The sequence below is a fragment of the Melospiza melodia genome, chromosome 8 (genome assembly GCF_035770615.1).
Source record: "Melospiza melodia melodia isolate bMelMel2 chromosome 8, bMelMel2.pri, whole genome shotgun sequence".
Lineage (NCBI taxonomy): Eukaryota > Metazoa > Chordata > Aves > Passeriformes > Passerellidae > Melospiza > Melospiza melodia.
In genome coordinates, this window is record NC_086201.1 from 19,239,777 (window position 1) to 19,263,679 (window position 23,903).

The following is a 23,903-nucleotide window of genomic DNA, read 5'->3' on the forward strand; positions in this document are numbered from 1 at the left end:
TATGTTGGCCTTACCTCCAGTCAATGGCGAGGCCATTGGGCCAGCCCAGCGTTGTATTGACAATTGGCAAGGCATGGGATCCATCGCTCCAGGCCCTCATGACCTTTGCCGGACGGAACCAATCTGTCCAGAATATATACCTGAAAGGACACATGTCAGAAGACACATCAACTCAATTATATAATGTGATTAAACAGAGCAAACATTTGAAACAGCATTAACATTTTTCTTTGTATGACATCCTTTGCATAACTTTAAAAAATACCATTTTGTGTTGTCCCTCTCCTCAATTGGCAGTAGTACCAACAATTCATATTTTTCCTGTATACAACCACCAGAATCTTTGGAATTATTTTTGTTCTTTAGATATAAAATATCCATAACTTGATTAAAATTGTTAAGGTTCTCATGTAATTACCACAGATAAATAGAACCAATAAAAAAATGCATTTTCCAGCATGAGTACTACAAAGAATTTTCTCCGGATCCATTTAACTTATGCTTGCAGTCAAAGAGTTGAAGTTAATGTTAAATAATTTTATAAAGCAGCAAACAAAAAATGTTGGGATATCCAAGGATCCAGGTTCAACGTTATTGTTATCAGATTACTTTCAAAATAGTGGATTTGGTTACTCATGAAAAATCAATACCTAAGAATCAAGAAATTCAGTAGTACAACATTATGAAGCCAAACTATGCTGTGAAAGAAACACTGTCTTGGCATTGGCAAAGAACACAGAGTGTGGAATTTGAAAGTAAGCATTTCCATCAAAGAAAAGCAAGGCTTCATTTTGTTTATGGAGTCACATATTTTAAGGTCTGTATCAAATACAAACAGTAGTATCCAATATGGTTCAAATAAAGAAATTCAGAGAGATAAAACTATAGAATCAATGTTAGCAGTCTGGAAATTGAAAGTATATTAAAAACAATTTAACAAACTCCATTTTTCAACTGCAAGATATAGCTTTGTCAGTGATACAAAGAAACCAAATTCTTTTGCCTTTTATCAATGAACAGGAGTAAAAGGAAAAAACCATAGTGCTTTTAAAGAGAGTTCTTTTGAGTGCTTCTGTCCTGTGCAATCTCTGTCACCATGCCCTTTCCTCTGCGTGCTGAATCCTGGGCTGGAGCAAAACAAACAAAATGAAGACAAGACAACTGAAAAGAGATGGTATTTTGAAAAGAACAAAAATCCGGAATCAGATGTAAATCTAATCTCACCAGTTCTGTTTAAACCATGAATTTGTACATATAGTTTAAAATGAGAATCTAAACTTACCCAATAACAGGATGAACCACTATTGAACGAGGATTATTTAAATTCTGAACAATAGCTCTCCTGGATTTATCTGCCAGCCTCATCACACTGATGCTCCTGTATCGAGGATCTGTCCAGTAGAGGTTCTTTGAGATCCAATCAAAAGCTAAATCTTCAACACTTTCCACTCTATTAGCAGTCAAGATCTCTCTTCCTAGAATTTATAACACACATGATTGCAAATGTTTAGGAACAGGGGAAATAACATGAGTGCAGTATTCTATTGATAAAACTTGTGGTTCCCCTTGATAAAAATGCTACCTCTGTGCTACTTAAAATAAAGACCAATAATCAAGAGGAGGGGAAGGGTGCCCTTTGCTCTAGACAAAGAAGGTGTATGTCCACAAGCACAACTGGAAAAGAGGGGAAATAAAGACTAGCCAAAGGTCAGAGAAAAATCTGTCGCTAAGTTTACAGTGAGGGTTTTACAAATGAAGCTCAGTAAGGTCAGTGCAGTAAAAACATCTTGCTCAATAGCCAGACTTTATCTACTCTTTGCATATTAATGGTCAGCTGCAGTCTACCATTACCTACCCAAGGAAGCAAGTGAGTGCAGAAAACTATGTGCTGACATTTGATCATCATTATAAATTGGAGAGAAACAAATCTTTACACTAGCATAACTAGGATTTCCAAAAATCTCATAAAGTTAATAATCTTTTTCTGTATTACAGTATCATAGCAAACATCCTGCTCTCCAGATAGGATTCAACAAGCTCAATATAAGTTGTACAAACATTTTTGAGAAACATTTTCCAGGTTACTGGGGTCACACTGAGATTTATCTGTATATCTCATAATGTGACTTTTCACTATTCTTTTTAGAAAAATATATATTACAGTCTCCTTACCATAATTACTCTACAATTCCCAAGCATGATTCTCACCTGAACCATCAGTTTTCTGTTTATAGATCATGTCTTTACTTGTGTCTGAAAAAAAAATTGTGTCATCCTGAGCAGAGAAGTCAATTCCAACAAAGTATGAAGGGCTCCCTGTTACAGGTATGATCACATCTTCCTGGGTGGAGAGATTGAATGGGATTCCCCGCACTGCCGTCTGCGATGAGAACAGCAGAAACTGTCGCACAGCTGTGAAAGGGAAAATCAGACACAGGCTTTACTGATTCACAAGGGAGGACACCTGAGCATTAAGAAAACCTTTGTTTTATTTGACAACACTAATTGCCTGGAAGTAGAAAAAGAAGAACGAGAAAATAGTGATTTAAATACTGTCAAGACTTAAAACTGAGGAAGAAAACCAAAACCCTATCCAAAATATTAGGTAATGTGGTCAAGCATTCTTTTTTCATTGTTACTGTGGTTCTAATACACTTTAAAAGCAAGCATTATACCTATGGAAGCAGAAATTATCTGCTGTACTCTTCTCTTTACAATAATCTATAAAAAATTAACTCACAGGCTTTGTTGAGCCACCATAAAACTAGACAATACCTGGGGTAGCCAGATAAATGAATGGTCAAATACTAAAGTTATAGACAACATATATGACATAGTTTGTCAGTAGATAGTCACAGTAAATGTGCATCAGTGACAGTTCTGTAGCAGAAGATTGCTGATGGAAACACACAGCTCCAAAACGGAATCTGTTATTCTTGCCATGTGTTCAAAGGGAGAAGACCAACCTAATCTGCACAGCACTGTGCAGGAAAGCAGGCTTATATGTTCAAAATAATGCAAAATCTGCATATTAGCAAGCATTCATGCTTGATTTCAGGATTAAGAGCTCAATCATACAGCTGTCTACACATATTCCATATTTAACTCAAAATCCTCATTAAAGGAGATGAGTTTAAGTTGTGGCTTGAAATGAACATCAGCAGAAATTACTACATTTAAAGCTGTCAAAAAGAGTTGTAGTGAAAAGACAAAAAGTCCTCATTATGTTGAAGCTACTGAAGAGAGGAAAGATGTTCTAGAAACAGCTCCAGAGCTAATGGAGTAGCATTACTTGCAACACTTGTAAGGCATTTTCTTACCAACACAATGCCGTCCATCCACGTGTAGGTCGAAGCCCAGGATACACCTGCAGCGATAACCTAGGCCATCATTATCTGTTTTGTGGCTGAGAACACAGACCTGTTCACATCCCCCATTATTACTTCCACAAGGATTTCTTACTGGAAAATAATACAGATAGAATTATAACTTCCTCTAGCAACCAAATGGCATCATTATCTTGATTTTTCAGGATTTTCTCCAACATCCACAATAAATCATGTGGATTATGTGAGAGTTACATCCCATGGACAATATACCCCACCAGATCTAATGTGGAATGCACCAAAATCACATCAGAGGTAACCATCATTAAGAAATGCAGCTTATACAGAGACACTCAACACACAGCATTTAGGCCATAATTTTGGCTATAGTCTTCTGCACATAGACCTACTTCAGAACTATATCTCACAGAATTAATTGAATACCGGTAGCCTTTTCACTGCATTCATTGCAGTGTTGAGAAAAAAGTCCTAAACACCAATACTACTCAGACCCACAGGTTTGACTCCACCAAGTATCAATCTATTTATAAAGCTCCCCCTACTCTTGAATGTTGCATTTCACAGTTCATCAGCTACAGGAGTTGGATGAAACAACAGGGTGTTAAAAATCAGCCCAGTTTTACAATACAAATCTATGTATCATAATTACAGCTCCTTACAGCAAAGTAAAAGTCTCATAATTTTTACCAGTTTTTGGTAACATACTTCTTAAACCTCCCTTCATAACCTACTTGTGGTCTTACCAAATGGCTGCCTGGCAGCATGGTAAACTGTCACTCCATAAGGTCTCAGTGAAGACTGGTAGATCACTTGAGGGTTAGATTCTGAAAATTTGTTAGCTTTCACCACTGCCATTTTGGTCCAATCAGTGAAATAAACGTTGTGTTCAAATAAAGTAATTCCATATGGATGAGGAATCAGTGATCCTCCATGAGCTACTGTTTTCCTGTTATAAAGATGTTCAACATTATTTATCAAATATTACCTAGACAATAACATTATTAACAGAAGAAACGATACAGTAGTTTTAATTCATTCACTGTTTTTTTTAACAGAGAAGCTACTAAAGTACAAATTGAAAAGATCAAATGAACTGAAGAGAAAAAGCTAAACATTCATGAACCTAACAGATACAGCAGTGAAAATACAGAAAAAGTATTAGCAAATTCCAAGAAAATACAGTGAGTAAAGATGAGACGAGAAAATATACCAACATTTTATAATTTAAAAATTTATTTTTTAGTAAGTAAAAAATAAATTTTATAATTTACTAAGTAAAAAAATACATTGAACAAGAGACCTGTCAAATAAGCAGAAGACTGTTTCTTGAAGTCAATACATAGAAGGTATGCTAAAGGGGACATTTTTTTCTTGATTCGAGTAACTGATACTATTTAGAGATACAGAGATAAGCAGATTTCTAAACAACTCCATGCTGTAAGACCCAGTCCCATAAAAACTCAAGGACTCCCTCTTTGCATGCTGTGATTTACTCTCCCCAGTATCATAATAAGGTGTAGGATGACTTAATTTTTGACAGCAAAGATTTATAAAAAGTAAGAAAAGCATTTAATACCCATCACATATATTAATGTTTTGAAGTGGGATAGTTCATATAAATTCATTCATGCAAAAAATGCAAAGCAACTATGATGGAAAATAATGAATATAATTGAAAAATAATAAAAAGCAAATGCTCTAAAAAATGTGTACTGTACTGGTGGACTATAAAATGACATTATAAAATAAGGGCAAGAGGCATTCAAGGTCAAAAGAGAGGAAAGAATAATGAATTAAAGAATGTCTAGAAGTAGCATGACACCATAGAGAAAAAGGTGCATCACATTCTTTATGTTATTTTCGTCCTTTGTGTATCTCATTTTGTGAGAGAAATCCTTTTTTGAACTAGACATAAAATAATCAGTGTATCTGTAGCCTCCAAGGAATAATATTTCACCTACCTTTGAAGTCCATCATAAGTTACAGTCTCAATGTAATCAAACCGGCTGTCAACCCAGTAAAGCCTCTTTGACACAATATCCAGGGTTATTCCAGCAGGCCAGCCTAATTTTGTTTTTATCAAATCCTGACGATTTGTGCCGTCCATGAAGGCCCTTTCCACTTTAGGATCACCAGACAGACTGTCCCAGTCTGAGAAAAACAAGTAACTATAAAGAGATAAAAAAGAAAAAAAGGTCACACTTCCTTGAGATTTTATGAGAAACCCCTTGAAATTCACATGGAATTTAAAACCAGCACCCTTACAGAACAGAATTTGTTTCTTGCATACTATGAAAACATACTTTATACTTTCTACACAAAAAGTAATTTTCATTTTCTTTTATAGAATAAATCCATAAAGAACCATGCTTTCACCCAAAAGACCTCAGTAGTACTAGTTTTCCTTAGTAAATCACAGACTTAAGTTTACTGCCAGAAATAAACCAGTGACAAATAGTTGCATCATGAAAGCAGCAGCCATGACTACAAGTTGCATGAAATTCCTCTTCCCATTCTCAGAAGATCCATGTTTTCATGGTTCACACATACTTCTGAAGCATATGGATTAGGAGACACTAACTTTCCTGGCTTCATTCCATCTCCTCATTTCAGACAGTAGGAGATCTGTTGGTGCTACTATAGCTAAAATCTTTAAGGATAATACTTCTCTGCAGGGCAATTCCACAGTGCTGCTCATGCACACAGAACTCCAGCCATGAAACAGATTCCACACATTATAAATAAATGCATTGCACAGTCCTCTCATAAATTAAGGTGCAGAATAGGTTAGGATAGAATGTGAGTGTTCAAAATATTTTGTATCTGATTCTAAAATGGTCACTCTTGCTGTTTCCTAGTTGTTTTCCATTTACATGGAGATAAGGGAATTTCTGACATCTTTTACCATTATCTGATAAGTATCACTTACCCAACAGTTGGATCAAGGGCTATTCCTCTAGGATTTCCAAGATTTTCAGCAATAAGAGTCACACGGTTTGTTCCATCCAAGTTAACCATATCTATTCTGTTCACACTGGTCTCAACCACATATAGCTTATTGTTAACCCAATCCACTGCTAGATTTTCAGGTGTGTCAACTGAAACATTTAAAACTTCTTGGAAATCAGAGCCATCAATATTAATAGAAAAAACCTGAAAACAACACAAATATTGTCAGTACCCACATGATGTTTTGAATCACAAGTCACATGCTATTTGTTTTTTATCACCACACTGATCACCAATCCACAACTATATCTGTATCTGCCTGCAGATACAAGCAAGTTACCCTCTAAGTTATTCCTTAGGTAAGGATTTTTTGCAAAAATCTGGAAACCAATGGAAAAATTGCAAAAGGCTTGCCTTCAACTAGCATTTCTGCAAATTGGACAAGATAAAAGACTAAAACAGCCTTGTCTGTTAGCAAATGATTAAAAAAAAAAAAAAAAAAAAAGGAAAGTGCATTTTCTTTCCAAACCCAAAATTTTTATTGATTGAAAACAAATGATCATGCTTTGGTAAAGCTCTCAACAGCAGCCAGAAACAAGAGAAACAAGAGGGGGAGCTCTTACTACATCTACCACTAAGGGGAAATAGCAAAATGAAGAAAGTAAGGGAAAGCTGTCCATCCTCACAGAAGGGAGGTCTCAGCTAGTGGTCTCTTTTATCTAAGGCTAATTTTAAGAGCATCCTGCACAAGAAGAATAATGCTGTTATTTTACAAGCAAGTTCAGAGCTACATGAAGTAAACAGTCCAAACACAATAATTTTATGTATACAGTAATCGTGTGATTATAACACTGGGTAATATGAAAAGGTAGAAATTTTCTTTTTTTGGAACAACAGCATGAGATTTGGAATGCATTTAAATGAAAATAGAGATGACCAAGTAAATACATGCAAGAAAAATAAGAGCTGAAAGAGTTGTATAATTTTAAATATTCTTCAGTTCCAAGTAACAATAATCAACATAACCACTTAACTGTCTACTCTGTTCTTTGGAAACCCTGTTGATGAAAGAGCTTATGGGCATTAGGTTATCTGGCAGTACACTAAATGAGATAAAGATGACACAAAACACAACTCACAATATTCTGGCTTAGTTTATGTCTTAAACTTAAAAAAGAAAAGACAAAAATGCCCTAGTAATATTATTTTAAGACATCAAGTGGAAATACTCATCATTTAAGAAAATTCTAGATGCAAATGTTTTCATCTGGATAGTCTAGCTAGGACTTAATTAGATTAATTAATCTTAATTAATTAATTAGGATTAAACTATATTGGGCAGATAAAAAAGGTAGTCCTGGCCACCTGGGGTGTGCAGCAAAAACACCCATATTATCTTTTATTTACACCTATTACAAGGACAGAATAAATCTCCTGTCTCATAAAAGTGCAGATTTGACCCTCACTACATTCAGCCATTGACAAAGCAGCTGCAGGAACAGGAACCTACTACAGCCACAATAAAAATGCCAGAACTGTGAACAAGTCAAAAACTGTGCGCACAAATCTTGTTCTACTTAACAGCCATGCAGTCAATGTTCTTTCCACAGAACCAGCATGGAACTGTGGTGAGAACTCTAGTTTTTATTAGATGTATTATGTGTAGATTCAGAATTATGACAGTGACATCAAATTGATCCATCAGTGGCATTAGCAGGATCCAGGTCACAGATTCTCCTTCACTCTGCATGACAATCAACATGAGGACAAGAGATTATGAAGTTTCAGCATTTGATCTAAGATTTTCTTTGGTTTCCATAAGTTATGCATAGAAAAAAAGAACAAGGGTGTCATCCAACTTCCACAAGAGTCTCCAGACTGTTTTTTTTAATTACTTGGCTCTACAGTGTCTTGAAGCTAAAATAATTACTCTTAAAAAAAAAAAAAAAGAGAAAAGTAACACAATATTGGCTCATTACACAAAATACTGTCAATATTTGTTATTCAAGCTCAATTAAAGTGCCATTTGAAGTACATGAAGAAGTCTGATTTTTATCATCTTGGAAGGCACACAGCTTTTACATTTTAAATGATCATGTTTCAAAAATTACCAAGAAAAATTTGTTCCGTTTTGAAAGAATGTCTACTATTTCTCTTAATTAGTTTTTTGGACTCAGTCTAAAGTAAAATTAAAAGTTGCTCAAGACATTCCCATATAATAGGATTCTTTGTTTAATATGTCACATGTAATAGTATAGTTGAAAAAATGCAGTCATTAACATAAAACATTTCAAGGAGTTTTTTTGTTAGAAAACAAAAATACAGCCAGCTTTGGCTCTCAAAAAATGAGGGCCTATCAACACATTATTTCTCTTGAAGTTCTCTACTTCCAGGTACACAGAAATACATTCTTCTTGAAACTTCTACCAACCTTATCTTGCACTGTGTCAGTCCAAAAGATTCTGTGCAGGTAAAAGTGAAAGTCCACGCCCACTGCAATCCCACGATTCTGTGACTGCACCAAGGTACGAAAATTCCTTCCATAAAGATCTCCAATCAGTAAATCACGGCCATTGGAGAAAATAATCGATGCAACACCAGCTGAAAGCAGGAGTGACAGACAATGATTACCCTGCGGGCAAGATATTTTGCAAAGGGGCATTGCAATATATACATACTGGTTCATACATACTGGGCACAAAGTTTTGAACAGATGCTCAGGGTACAACCTGTATAAATGTTTCAATGTGAGTACTAACCTGCTGTGATTTGCCTTTGGTTTGTATACTTGGAGCAAATCAGGTAGGAACATGTATTTAAAGCCATACCAGCTAAAACTTTTATAAAACCCCTGTGCATGCACCAAAAGACTATTTCTATTAAAGCTAAAATTAACCTGGTGAAATTGACTTACAGCAGGTACTAAATTCTCCCATTTATAAGAGAGAAATGCTTAGAAAATGATGAGCTGAAGACTGGTGGCTGAAGAAAGAAGGAAGGGGGAGGGAACTGAACAGTTCTTGCTTTTCTAAGAAACAAGACTTCTAATCAACTATGCCAAGCAGAAATTCCCATTCCCACCAATTCTCTGCAGGCAAAAGCACCTGCCTTACACAACAGCCTGTTGGGACACTACATCTCCACAAAGCAGAGTTTCCTGGGGCCTGCTTTCAGAACTGAGCAGGAGGTCAGGAGAAGGAGCCTACAGCTGATGAGAGACTGCACTCTGAGAGACAAGTATTCTTCAGACTCTGGGACACTCAAAGCCAAGAGCATGGCTTCTCTCACAGGCAAGGGCTTGATCTGACCATTCAGCAAAACCAACTTATGGCACAGTTCTAGAAAAAATTAGGTTTCCTGATTTCTTGACAACACTAAGTTCCACAGAGAGCATGACAGAAAACTGTTCGTCACAGAAATAAGATTTTTTTGTTGTTGTTCAGGAGTGCTCTGGCAATAACCTCCCAACTCTGTCGAAGTCAGGAGTGGTGAAAACACAATGGAGCCTAAAAGACATTTGTTGATTAGAGGAGAAGCAGCCCTGATGAGGCAATCAACACCAACCCGCACACACCGGCAGATACAGAGTTCTGACATTTGCTGATATTCTGAAAGCTGTCCTGATTGTAAGTCCTTAAGGGCAGAGTTAAAATCAAGGAGAACTGTGTAGGTAAAACTACCCCATTGTACCTAGCTATATCTATTTGCTCAACAAGACACTTGGGGTGCACTAACCTGAAGTGTTGGCCCGACAATGCCGGTGATGCTCGAGGAAATAACCTTCCACACAGTGGCACTGGTGATGTCCCACACGATCTTCACACAGCTGGTCACAGACACCCCACATCTGACAGTCATCAAAATCTGTCAAGTGAATAAGCATATTTATAAAAAAAACTTGGTATAAAATTCATGTCATAATTAAGAAGCTGCAAGTTTGTCCTCTCTGTTTGCTTTATATCTATTTGCAAAACTATAGCATGAGGAAAGTGAGTTTGCATGGTTTTCCACAGTGCTTCAGTTTTGTATTTCTGGATAACAAAAAACCTGTGTTTCCTGCCCAAGGGCGTACCTGCAATTCTGCCCCTTATGACAAAATGCTAATTAAAAAAAAAAAAAATCTAAGCCACACCTGCCAGGAGAAAAGGAAAAATCATTTGAAGAGATGTCATTGTCTACTTTCCACAATACAGAATATGTCTGTGAAGTATTTCTCCTGCAAAAGATCTCTATACTTGGCACACACAAAGACTTGGCTGGATTTAAGCCTACTCTGAAGGTGAGCTCTACCTTTATTTTAGTGCAGTGCTTAAGCCTTTAAGTCCTACTTGAAGGCAGTGTTTATTAGCTCAGATTTAGTACCACACTAACAGGTATCCAATTTACAATTAAAAGCTGTCTGTGCACCAGAACCAGCAAGAAAAAGTTCCTTTTAGCATGCGAAATACCATATAGGTAGAGTACTGGATCTGGAATTATACAGTACTGACTGTCAGCCATTCCTTCATGACAAGTTTTGCTCTGGTCACAAATATATGCCTAGATTTCAGCAAACCAAAATACATAGACTCAGATTTACAAGCCAGAATCTGATAACTAGGTTTACAGGGCAGTCAAAAAAGCAACAGAAGACTCACTGAGACTGCACCAGGTTTGGGAATATGTCCTTCACATATTTCCCACAAAAGCATGCCTTATTTCTCTGCCTCTACAAAGAGCAACCATTCTGCCATTGCAGCTGATACAGCCTTAGGCCACCCAGTATTCTCAAAAATATAAAAATCTCATTAGAGACTGAGCATCTGAAATACTTTTAATGGCACAAACATCATAGCTTGGGTTGAAAACTCATAACAGATATTTACCCCTTTTCTTTTATTAGGCAGTGCTAACTTTCATGATTCTGAAGTTACTCAATTCCCAGCTACTGAGATAAATAATTTGTGCTATCAAGTTACAGCAGCTTTACAGTTACCCTTGCATTCTTGTAAATATTCTTCTTTTTCATGTAAATTATGTATATACTGAAACCCCACAGAAGACACAACCTTTCCATAATGCAAATATAAAACACCCTTTTTATTTTCAAGTGTAATGTTCTGCTTTCTGAATATACAGCCACTTTCCAAAAGGAACAATCAATTCAACATCATTAACTGTTTTTCCAGGCATGCAACACATATTACTGAGGCAGAAACAAACTCTCTCTACGTAAACACTTAAAGATCAGTAAAAACTCTTGATAATAAGCCATCCATCCAACAGTACATATTTTTAAACCTAATCATGCTGTCACTATGTCTTTAGGTCAAAGTGAAAGACCATCTCTGTGGTTGATTTCTGTGCCACTATGCTGCCATTGTGCTACTAAAATTTTCATACATTTGCTGACTCCTGAGATTTTCTCTTTATCAGTACAACCACACAATTTGAACTAACTTGCCTTCCTGGAATCCCAACTTTCCCAGTTGTGAGAAGGTAGTGGATATCTGTAGTCCCTGGGCTTTACTCACCAACGCAAGTACGACTGTCATTGCTGCTTATGGTATATCCTGCAGGGCAGTAGCACATCCCTCCTGAGGGAGAGGAATGGCAGCGGTACTGACAGCTCAGCGCAGCGCAGCGCGACACGTCTGAAAGGCAAACACAATAGCTCACAAACACTCCTATTACAGAGGAACAGAATAACTTCTGCCTTACTGAGTTACAAAGCTGAAGTCTTTTCTATGATGGGCCTTCAATTTCAAGTACAGCTTCTTAAAACTAATCTGCAGAGAAAATTATGTACAAAGTTCCACAAAATCTCATACATTTATATACATGCAAGCAAGGGCATGGAACACGGAAGAGAAGGTACTGTTTTTAAAAGGTTTTTGGAACAGAGTTAAAGAATAAGCAGCAATTTTATATGAACCACCAATGGTAAGTGCTGTGTAAAAAAGGTGACCAGAGGAAGCCATCTGTAGTGCCCCAAAACTTTCCATGGTTCCACAAGACCTACTTATGAGCAGTACATCCTTGAGCTCCATCTATTGGTACATAACCTCATCATTTACTCTTCTATGTGAAAAGATCCTAGTTTGTTATACTAAGAAGAATATGTATATCATTCCAATGTATTAGAATATACTGTTTGCATTGTGTTCATGGACAAATGATTCTTTATCCTCTAGTTCTCCCTCTCTCTCATTTTTCCTTCACTAATTCTACTAGTATTTAATAAACAATTCAGGGGCAAGCGAGTAATGACTTTACAACACTTGAATTATGACTGTGAAACACTTGATAAAAAAGGAGGTGAGAGTCAGCATTTTCCTTTTCCTCAAATTCTTCTATTAAATGCCTTGCTTTTCAGCTTGTATCTGCTATAACTACCAAACCACTCATAAAAGCAAGAGGTGCTTTTTTACAATAAAGTTTCATTTCCTCTTATTTTTTCTGCCCTCCTATTTCAAAAGGCACGATTTTGTTAATAGGAATTTTTATCTTCCTAAAATGAAAATACACTGCTCTTTGTCCTCAGAGGAATTTGATATTTGCAAGACTAGAACTATGTCCAACATAAAAACACAGTGTACCACTAACTGGAGAAACAGACATCCCAGGTAATAAGTTTTTTTTTTAAATCCTAATCTTTAAAGTGAATTAGTCAAAGCTTAGGATATATTGATTCAATTCTGTGTTCTGATCAGCACAAATCATTACTTCTTACACAAAGGGACAAACAGATATTTAAACAAAGAAGGCATGTAGCACACCCTCCCCTGACTTCACAACCATATTTTAGGGTATGGAGAGCAAGTTAAAATCCTTATTTGTGAAATCTCATGTACAAACTTTTAAAAAAGAAATGGTCTCTTTGCAACATATATGCCTCTTCCGGATCATCCAGTCAAAATAGTGCCAGTGAAAATAGTGAGCTTCCAAAATTTCAGTATTGTTTAGGAGACAAAAGGCGAATGTAAAAAGATATCAATGCTGATGTTCCTGCTATTCTGTGTATGTTTTTCATTCTAATACATACTGCAGTGTCTGCCTGCAGTGATGTTAGTTTCATCTTCTCCTTCAGGGCAGTCTGCAGCTCCATCACACACTTTCCCAATTGGAATGCAATGCCCTGATCCAGGGCAGGCCCACTCTCCTGGGTAGCATTCATGGTGACCACTTTCTATGGAAAAGAAAAACAAGAATAATGAAAAGTATATTTCAAATACTAAAATTTCTTCTCCAACAGCTTCCCAAGGCACCTCTATCCTTCAATATCCAGTTTCCATTTCTTGCACACAGCTGGGAAAGACTATAAAAGAAACATTATTTATACTTACTTGTCATGCTTACTTTTACATTCAAACTACAATGCCAATGATACTTGGGTAGACAACATATGAATCTCGTTAGTTTTCTGTTTTGTTAGAAACAGTAACATCATTTAGCTTTAAATTAACCAGTACATTGGAAAGGGAACTATAGTTTTGTGCTTTCCAAACATGTAAATACTATCTGGATAACGAAAATCATGTTCATGATAGAAAAGGCCAATGAAAAAGAAATCTCATTCACACTTTCATTCATTAAAGCTTCTGTTTCTCACATGACAAATCTTGGCAGGATCTGAGTAAATTTCATTTTTAATCAATGGGGTTTGGTTATTAGAAGCCTCGTGTCTCTTAACAGATGATCTGAAAAATCTCCACAGGCAGAAGAACCAAAACAAAATATAAAAGAGAATATATAAAATATATATATATTGTTATATGCTAAACTTAAATATATAAAAGAAAAATATATATATATTGCTATATGATCATACTCGGTACCACAATAATTCTCACACACAACAACAAAAATATTGCCAAAGTTAAAAAAAGAAATAAAAATGAAGGTGGAATTCTAAGGTTTTAAAAGAAATGAAAAGTATTTAGAACATCTTGACTGGTCCAAATTTCATAGATGCAGATTAGTGTCATCTTCCTCTGAAAATACCATTGGAAGTTAGCAGTAGTATTTACCACATCCTCTTTCATCTTCATTGTCTTCACAATCATCATCTCCATCGCAAATCCAGCTCTGATGAATGCAACGGCCACTCGGGCAAGTGAAGAAGTTGCCTCTGCAAGTTGCATAAGCTACAGAAAGAAACATAAGAAAATCTAATTGCTCTAAGCAGTTAAAAGGTTAAAAATAACAATATTGTCTCATTTACAATCATTTATTATATTGCTTAAAACATTTAGGCAGTTCCATATTTTGTATGTACTGCAAACACTGCTGGTTTCTTCTCATTTAGGTATGAATTTCCTTTGGTTCATGCTGAAATTAAGAGGATGAGAATGTAAGTGTAACCATATGTATTAAGAACTAGACTGTCACTCAGTCCAGCAAATTCAAATAGTAATGACATAGCCAGGAACCTAGCAGCAAAGACAAAGTCTATCAAAGTAGCGCTGCAATTTTCATCTTTCTGCACAGAAGAGTATTTGTAGAACTATTCTTAGCTTTTGATGGCTGTACAGGCAAGCAATCTGCTTCCTGCTATCTGCTTGAACCAGGTCTTAGTAAAACAGTTGGAGAAAGTGGGAAAAAAAAAGAAACATCATACTGCAAGAGTTTTCATCACTCCTATCTCCACAGTCATCATCATGGTCACAGACAAAGGCTTGCGGGATGCACTCTCCATTAGCACACTGGAACTGCGTACTGGTACATCCACGAGCTGAAAAAGATTTTAGCACAGAAACACAAAATCTGTTTAACTCCAAAAGAAGGTCTATAAAGCAAATTTGTTTGGGATCACTCTACACAGGGGACTTACTGCAATTAGCTTCATCAGAAGAATCTCTGCAATCAACTTTGCCGTCACATCGCTGGCTTGCATTAAAGCACGCTCCATTTGCACATGATAACTGTTCACATCTTGGGTAGTCTAAAATAAAAAAATCCTTTCTATTAGCATGAAGTTAGACTATAATGAGTCATATCCACCTAGTGTCAACAGAATATCTTGGTTTAGAGGAAAAAGGGAATACAAAACTCCATAACTAGTAGTCCTATACTAGTAATCCATTTAGACAGTATACTGTCTTCTCCAACAGATATTAAAGCATATCCTCAAGATGGATGCTATAAAAACTTGCAAGCAACAAGAGAAAAATCAAAGATCTTCCCACAGTCCAAAAAGATCTGCAACCCAAACAGTTTACAATATGATAGAAAGAAATGGAACATAAAAGGAGAGCAAGCAGTGAAAATTTGTTTTATTTCTTTATACATCAGTATTAGAGTATCCCAATCTTAATAAAAGTATTTAAATAGCAAAGGATTTCCTGAAATTTACAGTTCCTATGTCCTCCTCTTGAGTTCTCAAACTCAGAGACCTCAGGTTTTAATGGTTTTGAACCAATTAAGCCAAGGATAATTATATTTCCAGGTTCCATGAACAATGTTAGAACCGTTGTTTTTTATTACTTGCTTCCCCTTTCACAAAAGAAAAGAGATTCTGCAGAAATAATGGCTTTTTAGGTTTTGGATATTCTACTTATATAGATGACCTATATGCAAATGCAAGGGATTGTTTCAATGTTTCAAATTAAAACAAATTCTGACAACACTTATTCATACAAGCAGTCAGTGAGTTCAGTGGAAGTATCCAACAAATTAGCCATATGCACATGCTAGAGTTGAGTAGGAGAACACGAACTCATAGTTTATGCTGTTGCTATGTAGACAAAACTTATATTTTTCAGTCAAATGGCAAGTAAGAGAGCAAAGAAATGGTAATTTTAGAAATCAAATTTCTTGAACCTTTGTCTCTATATACAAGATAAAAGAATTCGAGACGCAGAAGAGCCAAAAAACATTTTTCATCTCTTAGATTTTCAGTTTGAATTCTTATGCCATTTTACTTTTCAAAGAGTTCATAAAGCAGATAGAGAAGGCTCTCACTTAGACACATTTTCATTCATATTTCATTGGATTCCTTGGAACCCAAAACATGGGTTATAAAATTGCTTCAAGCAGATATAAAGAAACCTGCAATTTTTCCAGATAGCAGCAAACTGCTTTTAAATGTTAAAATGAGAGGATAATTAGGTGTGTTCATGTCCACTACAGGTCCAGCCAGACTATCTCCCCAGCTGATTCCTTTACAGTTCGTTTGCTTTCACTGCAGTTAATGTAAGGTGGCAACCTGCACGTAGGAACAGTGTGTGCCTGAGCGAAGAACAGCAGTTACAGATTAGCAGGGTTCCAGCTACAGCATTGCTGCCTGTGGCCTTCTAGGGATAGTTCCCAGTCTTCCATTCTCAAAGTCTGACAATGCCAACATGCTCTCTAAGCATGTTGGTCCCACTTCTCAACCAGACAGTCACCTTTCTAATACATAATTTTCTTGCTCCAGTTAGGCTCAGATAAAACTCATAATGCTTTGGAAATAATGGGTTTGAACTGTTACTTCTGCCAACAGAAAGGACTAAAAAAAGGCCTGACGTGGGGCCAAGTTTTAAGTTCACCACGGAATTAATGCTTTTTCCCTGTCTGAAAGCATCACAGGGAGAAGGCATCACAGGGAGGAACCATGAGGAGTTCTATGAGGCCAGCAGAACCAGCTACGGCAGTACACTGTATTATAGGGCAGATGGAAGAAAAGGAGGAGTACAAGGTATTTTCTATGAAGTAGAAAAGCTTCCATGGGATTTATAATGGATAGTTTTGTAATTTTCCTCACTTTTCTTCACATCCCACAGAAATACCTCCAGTGATGTTCCAAACTGTTTCCAATGGACTGATGTCAAGGAAATAAACAACTGAACCCATTGCCTTGCACTGCCTGTTTCTTCAAGAATGCCCAGGCAGACTAAGAATCTAGCCAGTAATAAGATTTTTCTCAAGCTTATATTAAACTCCCTTACAAGAAGAAAAACTTTGTCAAAATCTTCTCTCCAGCAGCAGGTCTGGAAATGCCCTCAGCCTAGCAAAATCTTTATTATATTATAAAGTTTAGTGTATTTTATAAACACAATCACTATAAAAAGATACCAAGAAGAGCCAAGATACTCTGGAAGTAAAGATGCTTTGAAGATACTTCAAAGTATTCATTCTGACCGAATTGGTGTTTTACTAGAATATGAACAAATGCTTTTTTTCTCTTATTCTCTTTTCAAAACTGGTGTACAGATTCTTTATTTTAATTCTTTGAAAAGCCTGACAGAGATAAATATAATTTTTAACTCTGTACAGGTAATCTAATTTCCAATCCCTTGTCAATAAACCAAGGTTAGTAAGTTATAGTTCTGATCACAGACTGGTCACTGATCTGAAAGATATTTTTCACTGCATCTGCACTGCAGACTGTACTCTTTGTACCTTATAGCATATTATTTTATTAAATTTGTTTTAATTATTTGGGGCATTAAGAACTAAGCTTCATTAAAATTGCCAAAGCGGTGAGCTGCACCAAAGGCTGTAGCCAATGCAATGCATGGCTCAGGAGCATCCGTGCCATCAGGACAGCTCCTCAGTACCTGGGTTAGTTTTATGTAAGGAGAAGTAGAAAAGGAAAAGAATCAAGGAAGAAATGCTGGCTTCTGTGAGGGCTCAATGCTGAGAGAATGAAGGAAGCCAAAACAGAACTTCATAATAATACTGGGATATCTGAAAACAAAGGAATGGCTGTCCTTGCAATTGTAAAAACCCCAGGACATAAACTCCCTTTCTTTCTCTCCAAAATTTAGAAGACAGGAGCCATGAGCTTAGTTCTTCTAGCCCTATCACTAAATGGGGACTTGGTAAAAGAAGAATCTGAACCTTGGCAGCAAGAGGGGAGAAATGGGACTAATTCCCTTAACAGAATGACCTGTACAATCCAGCTTAATGAACAGCTCTCCAGCAAATGAAGTTGGAAAGTGAGTATCACAACATTTTAAATTTAAGTGGAAAGGTCTTGCATCAGTTTTGCATTTGGGGCTTGCAAAACAAACATTTCCTAGCTTTTATTTTAATTTTTATTTAAACTAAGAATTCTCTATACACACCTCATCCAAGATCAGTGCATTTGAGTATAAAATCCCACAGCCAAGCAAGAACTGATAACACGCAGAGAAATTGATCCTACTGTCTCTGTTGTAGGGAACATATGGAAAAAGTGTCAGTGCTCTGGGACTGACTTGAAGGGGTTGCCTTCCAGGCAATGGAACTTTATTTTCTTTCTACATTGGTGACAAATGGACCAGAAAGAGCGAAAAGGAAGGATTAGGTTCTGAGTTAAAAGGACAACAAGGTAGGTAGTTTGCACCTAAGGAGGTCTGGGATTACACTGTACAAGAAAGTGAAAGGGGACAATGTGAACACAACATTAAAAGTGAAGGGACAGAAAAAAATATAAACACTGTTTTTATTTCACCTTGTTTTGAATGGTCAATAGCCTCCAAAATAAACACTGTTTCCTTTACCTTCGCCTCCCAAAAAACCTGCGGCTAACTTTCCAGAAAGCTAAAAAGAAGAAATGTAGTCATGACAATTCCTAGAAGATAATATGAGCTTAGTGAAAACAAGGGGAATGTTTTTCACCCATGTTCATTGCAATGCTCTGGAAGAAAGGGAGCTCTTCTTTCTCTCCCCTCCCCTCAGGCTTTTTTTTAACCAAAATACTTCTACACAATCTGTCTCCCTGAAGCATGCCAACACTTCTGTTGCAAAACATAAATAACTGGCAAACACCAGCACAAATGACAGATGAAGCACCTTGCTCCTTGTAACTGTTTTGAGGCAACACTTGTGAACATATTTAATGGCATCTTTCAATGGACACATGGAAGATGTTTGAAACCTATGTCACAGGGATTGCTAAACCTCCATAATTTTGCACTCTGCCTAACACTTCTGTTCTGCAAGCTGGAAATAAATGAGTAAAGAAAAAAGGCAATTTCCTACTAACAAGTGTCTTTTATTGCAACATGTAAAAACATTTTACAAAAAAAAAGTTAATTAAAACTCTTTGGTTCACTGCCATAAGTCACCACCTCACAGTGGTCAAAGCACTGCCCAGACAGCTCACAGCCTACCAGACACCAGGAGGGAGACTTTCTCCAAGCCTAAGAGTCCTATGAGCTGCATGATACCAGGCAGTGTTCATAGCAGAGATGCTTTCAGAGCTGGCAGAGAGACCAGACCCTCATTCCTGGCCTTAATTCCTGATTTTGATCCCTGAGACTCTAGTCTTTGGCTGCCTGCCTTAGAATGCTCCAGTTTTGCTACTTCCCTGTCCCAAACTCTTCCTGGCAGAGATATTTCCTTCAGCCTGAACTTCTCCCTCATCCTATAGCTGCTAGATGTAATTTGTCCAACACCCAGAATATTAGTCTCTGACTATGGCCTTTTTCTTCTTTCTTGGACTACATCCCTTATGATCTCCTCAGTTCTTGATCTCTGTTCACTTTCACCATGGTCTCTGCAAATTAATCCCAGAGCTGGCTGCCCACTTCCTGACCACAACAGCTATTTAGCATAGCAAACAAGAGGCAGGAATTCACAGGTTAGGCAGCTGACCTATGGCAGCAGCTCAACATCAAAATTAGAATCTAAAATCCAGCGTATCTTGGAAAACACTCAGCCCACTAGCTTTGAACAACATGTCTTTGAAGTACTGTTCCTTTCTCCTTCACAGCTTCAGTGCAGTGCTCAGCTACCAGAGCAGTATCCAGAAAGGTTGCTCTGTCACAGCAAAGCAAAATGGACGCTGCTGGGATTTTCATTTCTCAGCTATGAAGCTGAGGCAGGAGAGAGAATTCTATTTTAACTGAAAGAAATAAAGTATGTAACAATAAAATTGCCTGCCTACTCCCAAAAAGTGCTTGCTACCCCAAATAATCTGCCATTCCATTCTGTTTCTAAAGTTTTAAAATTAAAGCATTTACTAGCTGCTGACTATTCAAAAAGCTAGAAAACAGCCTGATATGTGTATTCAAAAACACCTAAAAGACATAATTTTATGAAATCAAAACAGCTTCAGTGCACTAATTGTATGACCTGTAGCTGAAGCATTTGTTCTGATGTTTATCTTAGTCTCTGCATGGGCAGATTTCCCTTGCTGTTAATCCCATTAGCAATAAAATGGACTAAGGCTCTGAATTCCTTTGTTCTGGCTTTTTACATGTTTAATTGCGGTCTTACTTTAGATTGGTGACATTTTACATTTGACTACTTTCTTACATAATGTAATTTATTCAGGAATAAAACTATATCTTCTTTACAATCTAAATCTGCTTTCTGACAGATGAGTGAGTGCAAAGCATAAGTAAAGAGACCTAAGTTTCCATTTTGTTATGCTCCATGAAACACCAGAATCAATTATAAATAGCTTTATTCTTCTGTTGCTCATGGACGTTTCACTTTCATTAATGAAAGCTTTTAGTTCAAATTAAATAAGGGGAATTTAGTGACAAAGAAAAAGGCCAAAATAGCACTATTCCTCTCACATTTGTTTATATCAGATAATGTGGAAAAGGAAATACATTAAACACTGGGGAAAATGAACATTCAAAGCAAGTTTTAGAATCTACTCCAAAACTAATATGCTAGTACACTAATACTATAACTATTAACTATACAGTTAATCATAAAATCCCCAATTTGTAAATTTTATTTTATGGCTTCTGTTGAAAGTTCCAGGCCTTGCAAAGACAAAATAAAAGGGAAAAAAGGGAATAAAAGGGAATAAAATTAAGCAGCCTTCCTCAAGAGTCTTGTCATTACATTCTTCTTGGATCCTCTTGCCTTCAGCACTGTCGCATTTCTTTAAACTAGTCTAACTGCTTTCAAGGTTCCAAGTCACAGTCATTCTTCTGTCTCAGAGGGACTGTCAGCACATATTCTAATAAACCAGAGTGGAGGCTGTTGAATGACAGGAGGCAGTCCCTCTCCTTTGGGCTAATATGCTGCCCCCACAACAGTCATGGGGCCCATTTGCTGATTCAGCAATGACTGTCTTTCCCCCACAGCAGTGGAGTGCTACTGTTAATGTATCTAGAGGGCCCTTTCCTAACTGCCTTTTTAATTTACCTAGCTGAGAATGTGTAACATGAAATAAAATGTGTACTTCAATTTTCAAACACCACAGCAGCTTCTAGTTTGAAAAAAGACTTTTAAGTATCATCCTTAGGACTCCACTCCAGATTGACACAGATTTTCTGCATTATAACAATCACACCATGGCACCTGGCTGTTCCACACTGTATTCAATGACTACTCAGAGGTATCTCAGAGATGCTCAACAGTTCCAGTTCTTTAATTCACAGATAATACATTTTTAAAACAGATATCTTTTCTTCAGGATTTTTTTCATGTGTAACAGATTTACCAAATTAAGTTTTCAACTTAATTTCTTACTCTAAACTTTAAGAGAAAAAAATGCTAGGCTACAGAAGATATTCTTCCAGCAATGAGATGGGGTACTTTGGATCTTGGCTTTTAGCCATTTGTATTGGTGACCAGAAGTGACTATGGATCTATCACATGAAAAATTCCAAGCTGGACAACTTAGCAACATTTTATTCCAGAATATCATATAGTCCTAAATACCTTTTCATTCTACACAGGGACAATTTCAGCCATTTGTGAGTTAAGGATAAACCACATTAGCAGTCAGATGACCATACAGTCTTCCTTTACACAGCATAGGCATACGCCCTTTTTTCCCCCAAGCATAGCATTAACAAAATTTAATTTCTTGCTTCTTTGTCCATCCATTACCACCCCAGCTTCTTCCCCCACCTCCTGCCCTGGGCCTAGTCCTAAGTGGAGTTTCCAGTTATGTCTGTTTCCCAAAGGCACACTACATTCTAACAGCTGGAATAGCAGCTGAGATGTTAGAAGTCACTCAGGATGTGTGAAGCCTTTCCTTAAGACTAACAATGAACAGACATGTCTGTTACACACTGTTGGGGAGGTATTAGACAAAAGCATTCCTGAAAAACATGGTCTCTATTCTGTGGCCAGCTTTCCTTTCCATCAATATTCAACCTAGGCCAGAATTTAGGGAGGCTGTCACCAGACAGGCAGCCCCAACTCTGGGGAAGGTAGAGAGAAAAAAAACTACTTGTCCATCTGCATTTTGGTGATGGACAATATAAACAACTCATCTGAGTACAACATGACTAAATCATCTCCACAAGAAGCTGCAGTCTAGAATAAAATGCTTTTGAAGATATCAAATCTCCTCAAATAAATCATTTGGGGTCAAATTTTGCTTTTCTGTACAGGCTATAACTACTACTGATTTTAAAAGTATGCAAAAACAACTTGGAAAACTTCAGCAAAGTTAGCTCAGAGTGTCTCAAAGCCATAAGACAACTAAACATGGTTGCCTTTGTACAGTGCAATATTGATTATCTTTCAGACAATGAGAAACAATATGATCTGATCCTGTGCTGACAGCTTGCACTTGAGTTCTGTGGTAACAGATCTGTATCAGAACATCAGCTCTAATACACAGAAGAATCTGAAATGAAACTCTTGTAACAAAAAGCATATTGTGGTCTTCCTGTCTATCAACAAGCCCTTTAATCTTACAAATGTATTAAAATGCCCCAGAGAGATGAGATGAAAGCAGATCTCGTGCTGGGGGTGAACACTCACGGCAGCCTCTCTCATCCGTCCCGTCGGAGCAGTCCTGCACGCGGTCGCACCGGTACGCGCCCGGCACGCACTGGCCATCGGAGCACGTGAACTGCTGACTCGAGCACGTCCTCCCCGCTGCAACAAACAGGCACATGTCAGTCCTTCCTGGCAAACAGGACTTCTTATCAGGAAAAATATTCTCCTTCCTCTTTACCTACTTCATCTTTCTCATAAATATCGGTGTAACGCTTTCTCCCCCTGTATCTTGGTGTACTCAAGAGGATTAAAGAACACTTGACAAGCACACACCACAGCATAGCTCTGGAGGGCTCCTGCAGTCTGCAAGGTCACTGCTTTTCTCCACTGAAGAATTGACCTAGGTTAAAAGTACCTCCCTATAATTATTTTGCCTAAAACATTAAATTATCAATTCTCACTGATTTAAAGTTTTCTATAATTGTATTTACTGGGTCAAAATCTGTCAGTAGGTCCAAGCTATCAGTCAACTGGAATGTCACAATGTAAACACAGCAGTGTTGGAGGTAAGGCACTGCTTTCTAATACAGCCAGGGCCTCAGCAGTCAGGAATAGTTTGCATATGTAACTAATGGAGGATTGAGAATGATTATGTCTCTTCTCTTGACAGCTGTCAGGAAAAAGCAATCACATAAAACTGTTCACTTCTACTTTGATTCCACTACAGCTGAATTACACTTCCAGTTCTTAGGCAAACTAACACGAATCCGTGAAGATACAGTTGAAGGACAGGCTTACTACTAACTTTCTCTTCCCTCTGCCTCTGCACATTTGTTTCTTTCAAACTCATGTTGTTTCTCAACATCATTCCAGTCTATACATTGGCATCTTGTTATCTGCTGCTCTGCAGGGGCTTTCTCTGCTGCCTTCTGTCAGCAGAGTACCTAAAATAAGATCAGCTACTGGGATACTAGTGTCATGAGGACAAACAAGAGCACGACAGTCAAGTAAAACAATTTT

The 23,903-nt window shown here is 37.2% G+C and overlaps 1 protein-coding gene across 3 annotated transcripts in view; it reads right to left on the reverse strand.

Moving 5' to 3' along the window:
* Positions 1 to 23,903, reverse strand: part of LRP2 (LDL receptor related protein 2) — a 110,389-nt gene that overhangs the window by 67,620 nt on the left and 18,866 nt on the right. For all 3 annotated transcript variants that reach the window (XM_063162074.1, XM_063162075.1, XM_063162073.1), the window contains exons 4-18: positions 22,926 to 23,042; positions 15,109 to 15,219; positions 14,896 to 15,009; positions 14,306 to 14,422; positions 13,321 to 13,464; positions 11,810 to 11,929; positions 10,032 to 10,160; positions 8,728 to 8,897; positions 6,277 to 6,500; positions 5,309 to 5,515; positions 4,091 to 4,293; positions 3,321 to 3,461; positions 2,209 to 2,412; positions 1,283 to 1,475; positions 15 to 140 (exon numbers count right to left, since the gene is read on the reverse strand). In XM_063162074.1, the coding sequence (XP_063018144.1) occupies positions 15 to 140; positions 1,283 to 1,475; positions 2,209 to 2,412; positions 3,321 to 3,461; positions 4,091 to 4,293; positions 5,309 to 5,515; positions 6,277 to 6,500; positions 8,728 to 8,897; positions 10,032 to 10,160; positions 11,810 to 11,929; positions 13,321 to 13,464; positions 14,306 to 14,422; positions 14,896 to 15,009; positions 15,109 to 15,219; positions 22,926 to 23,042 (2,320 nt within the window). The remainder of the gene's footprint in view (positions 1 to 14; positions 141 to 1,282; positions 1,476 to 2,208; positions 2,413 to 3,320; positions 3,462 to 4,090; positions 4,294 to 5,308; positions 5,516 to 6,276; positions 6,501 to 8,727; positions 8,898 to 10,031; positions 10,161 to 11,809; positions 11,930 to 13,320; positions 13,465 to 14,305; positions 14,423 to 14,895; positions 15,010 to 15,108; positions 15,220 to 22,925; positions 23,043 to 23,903) is intronic.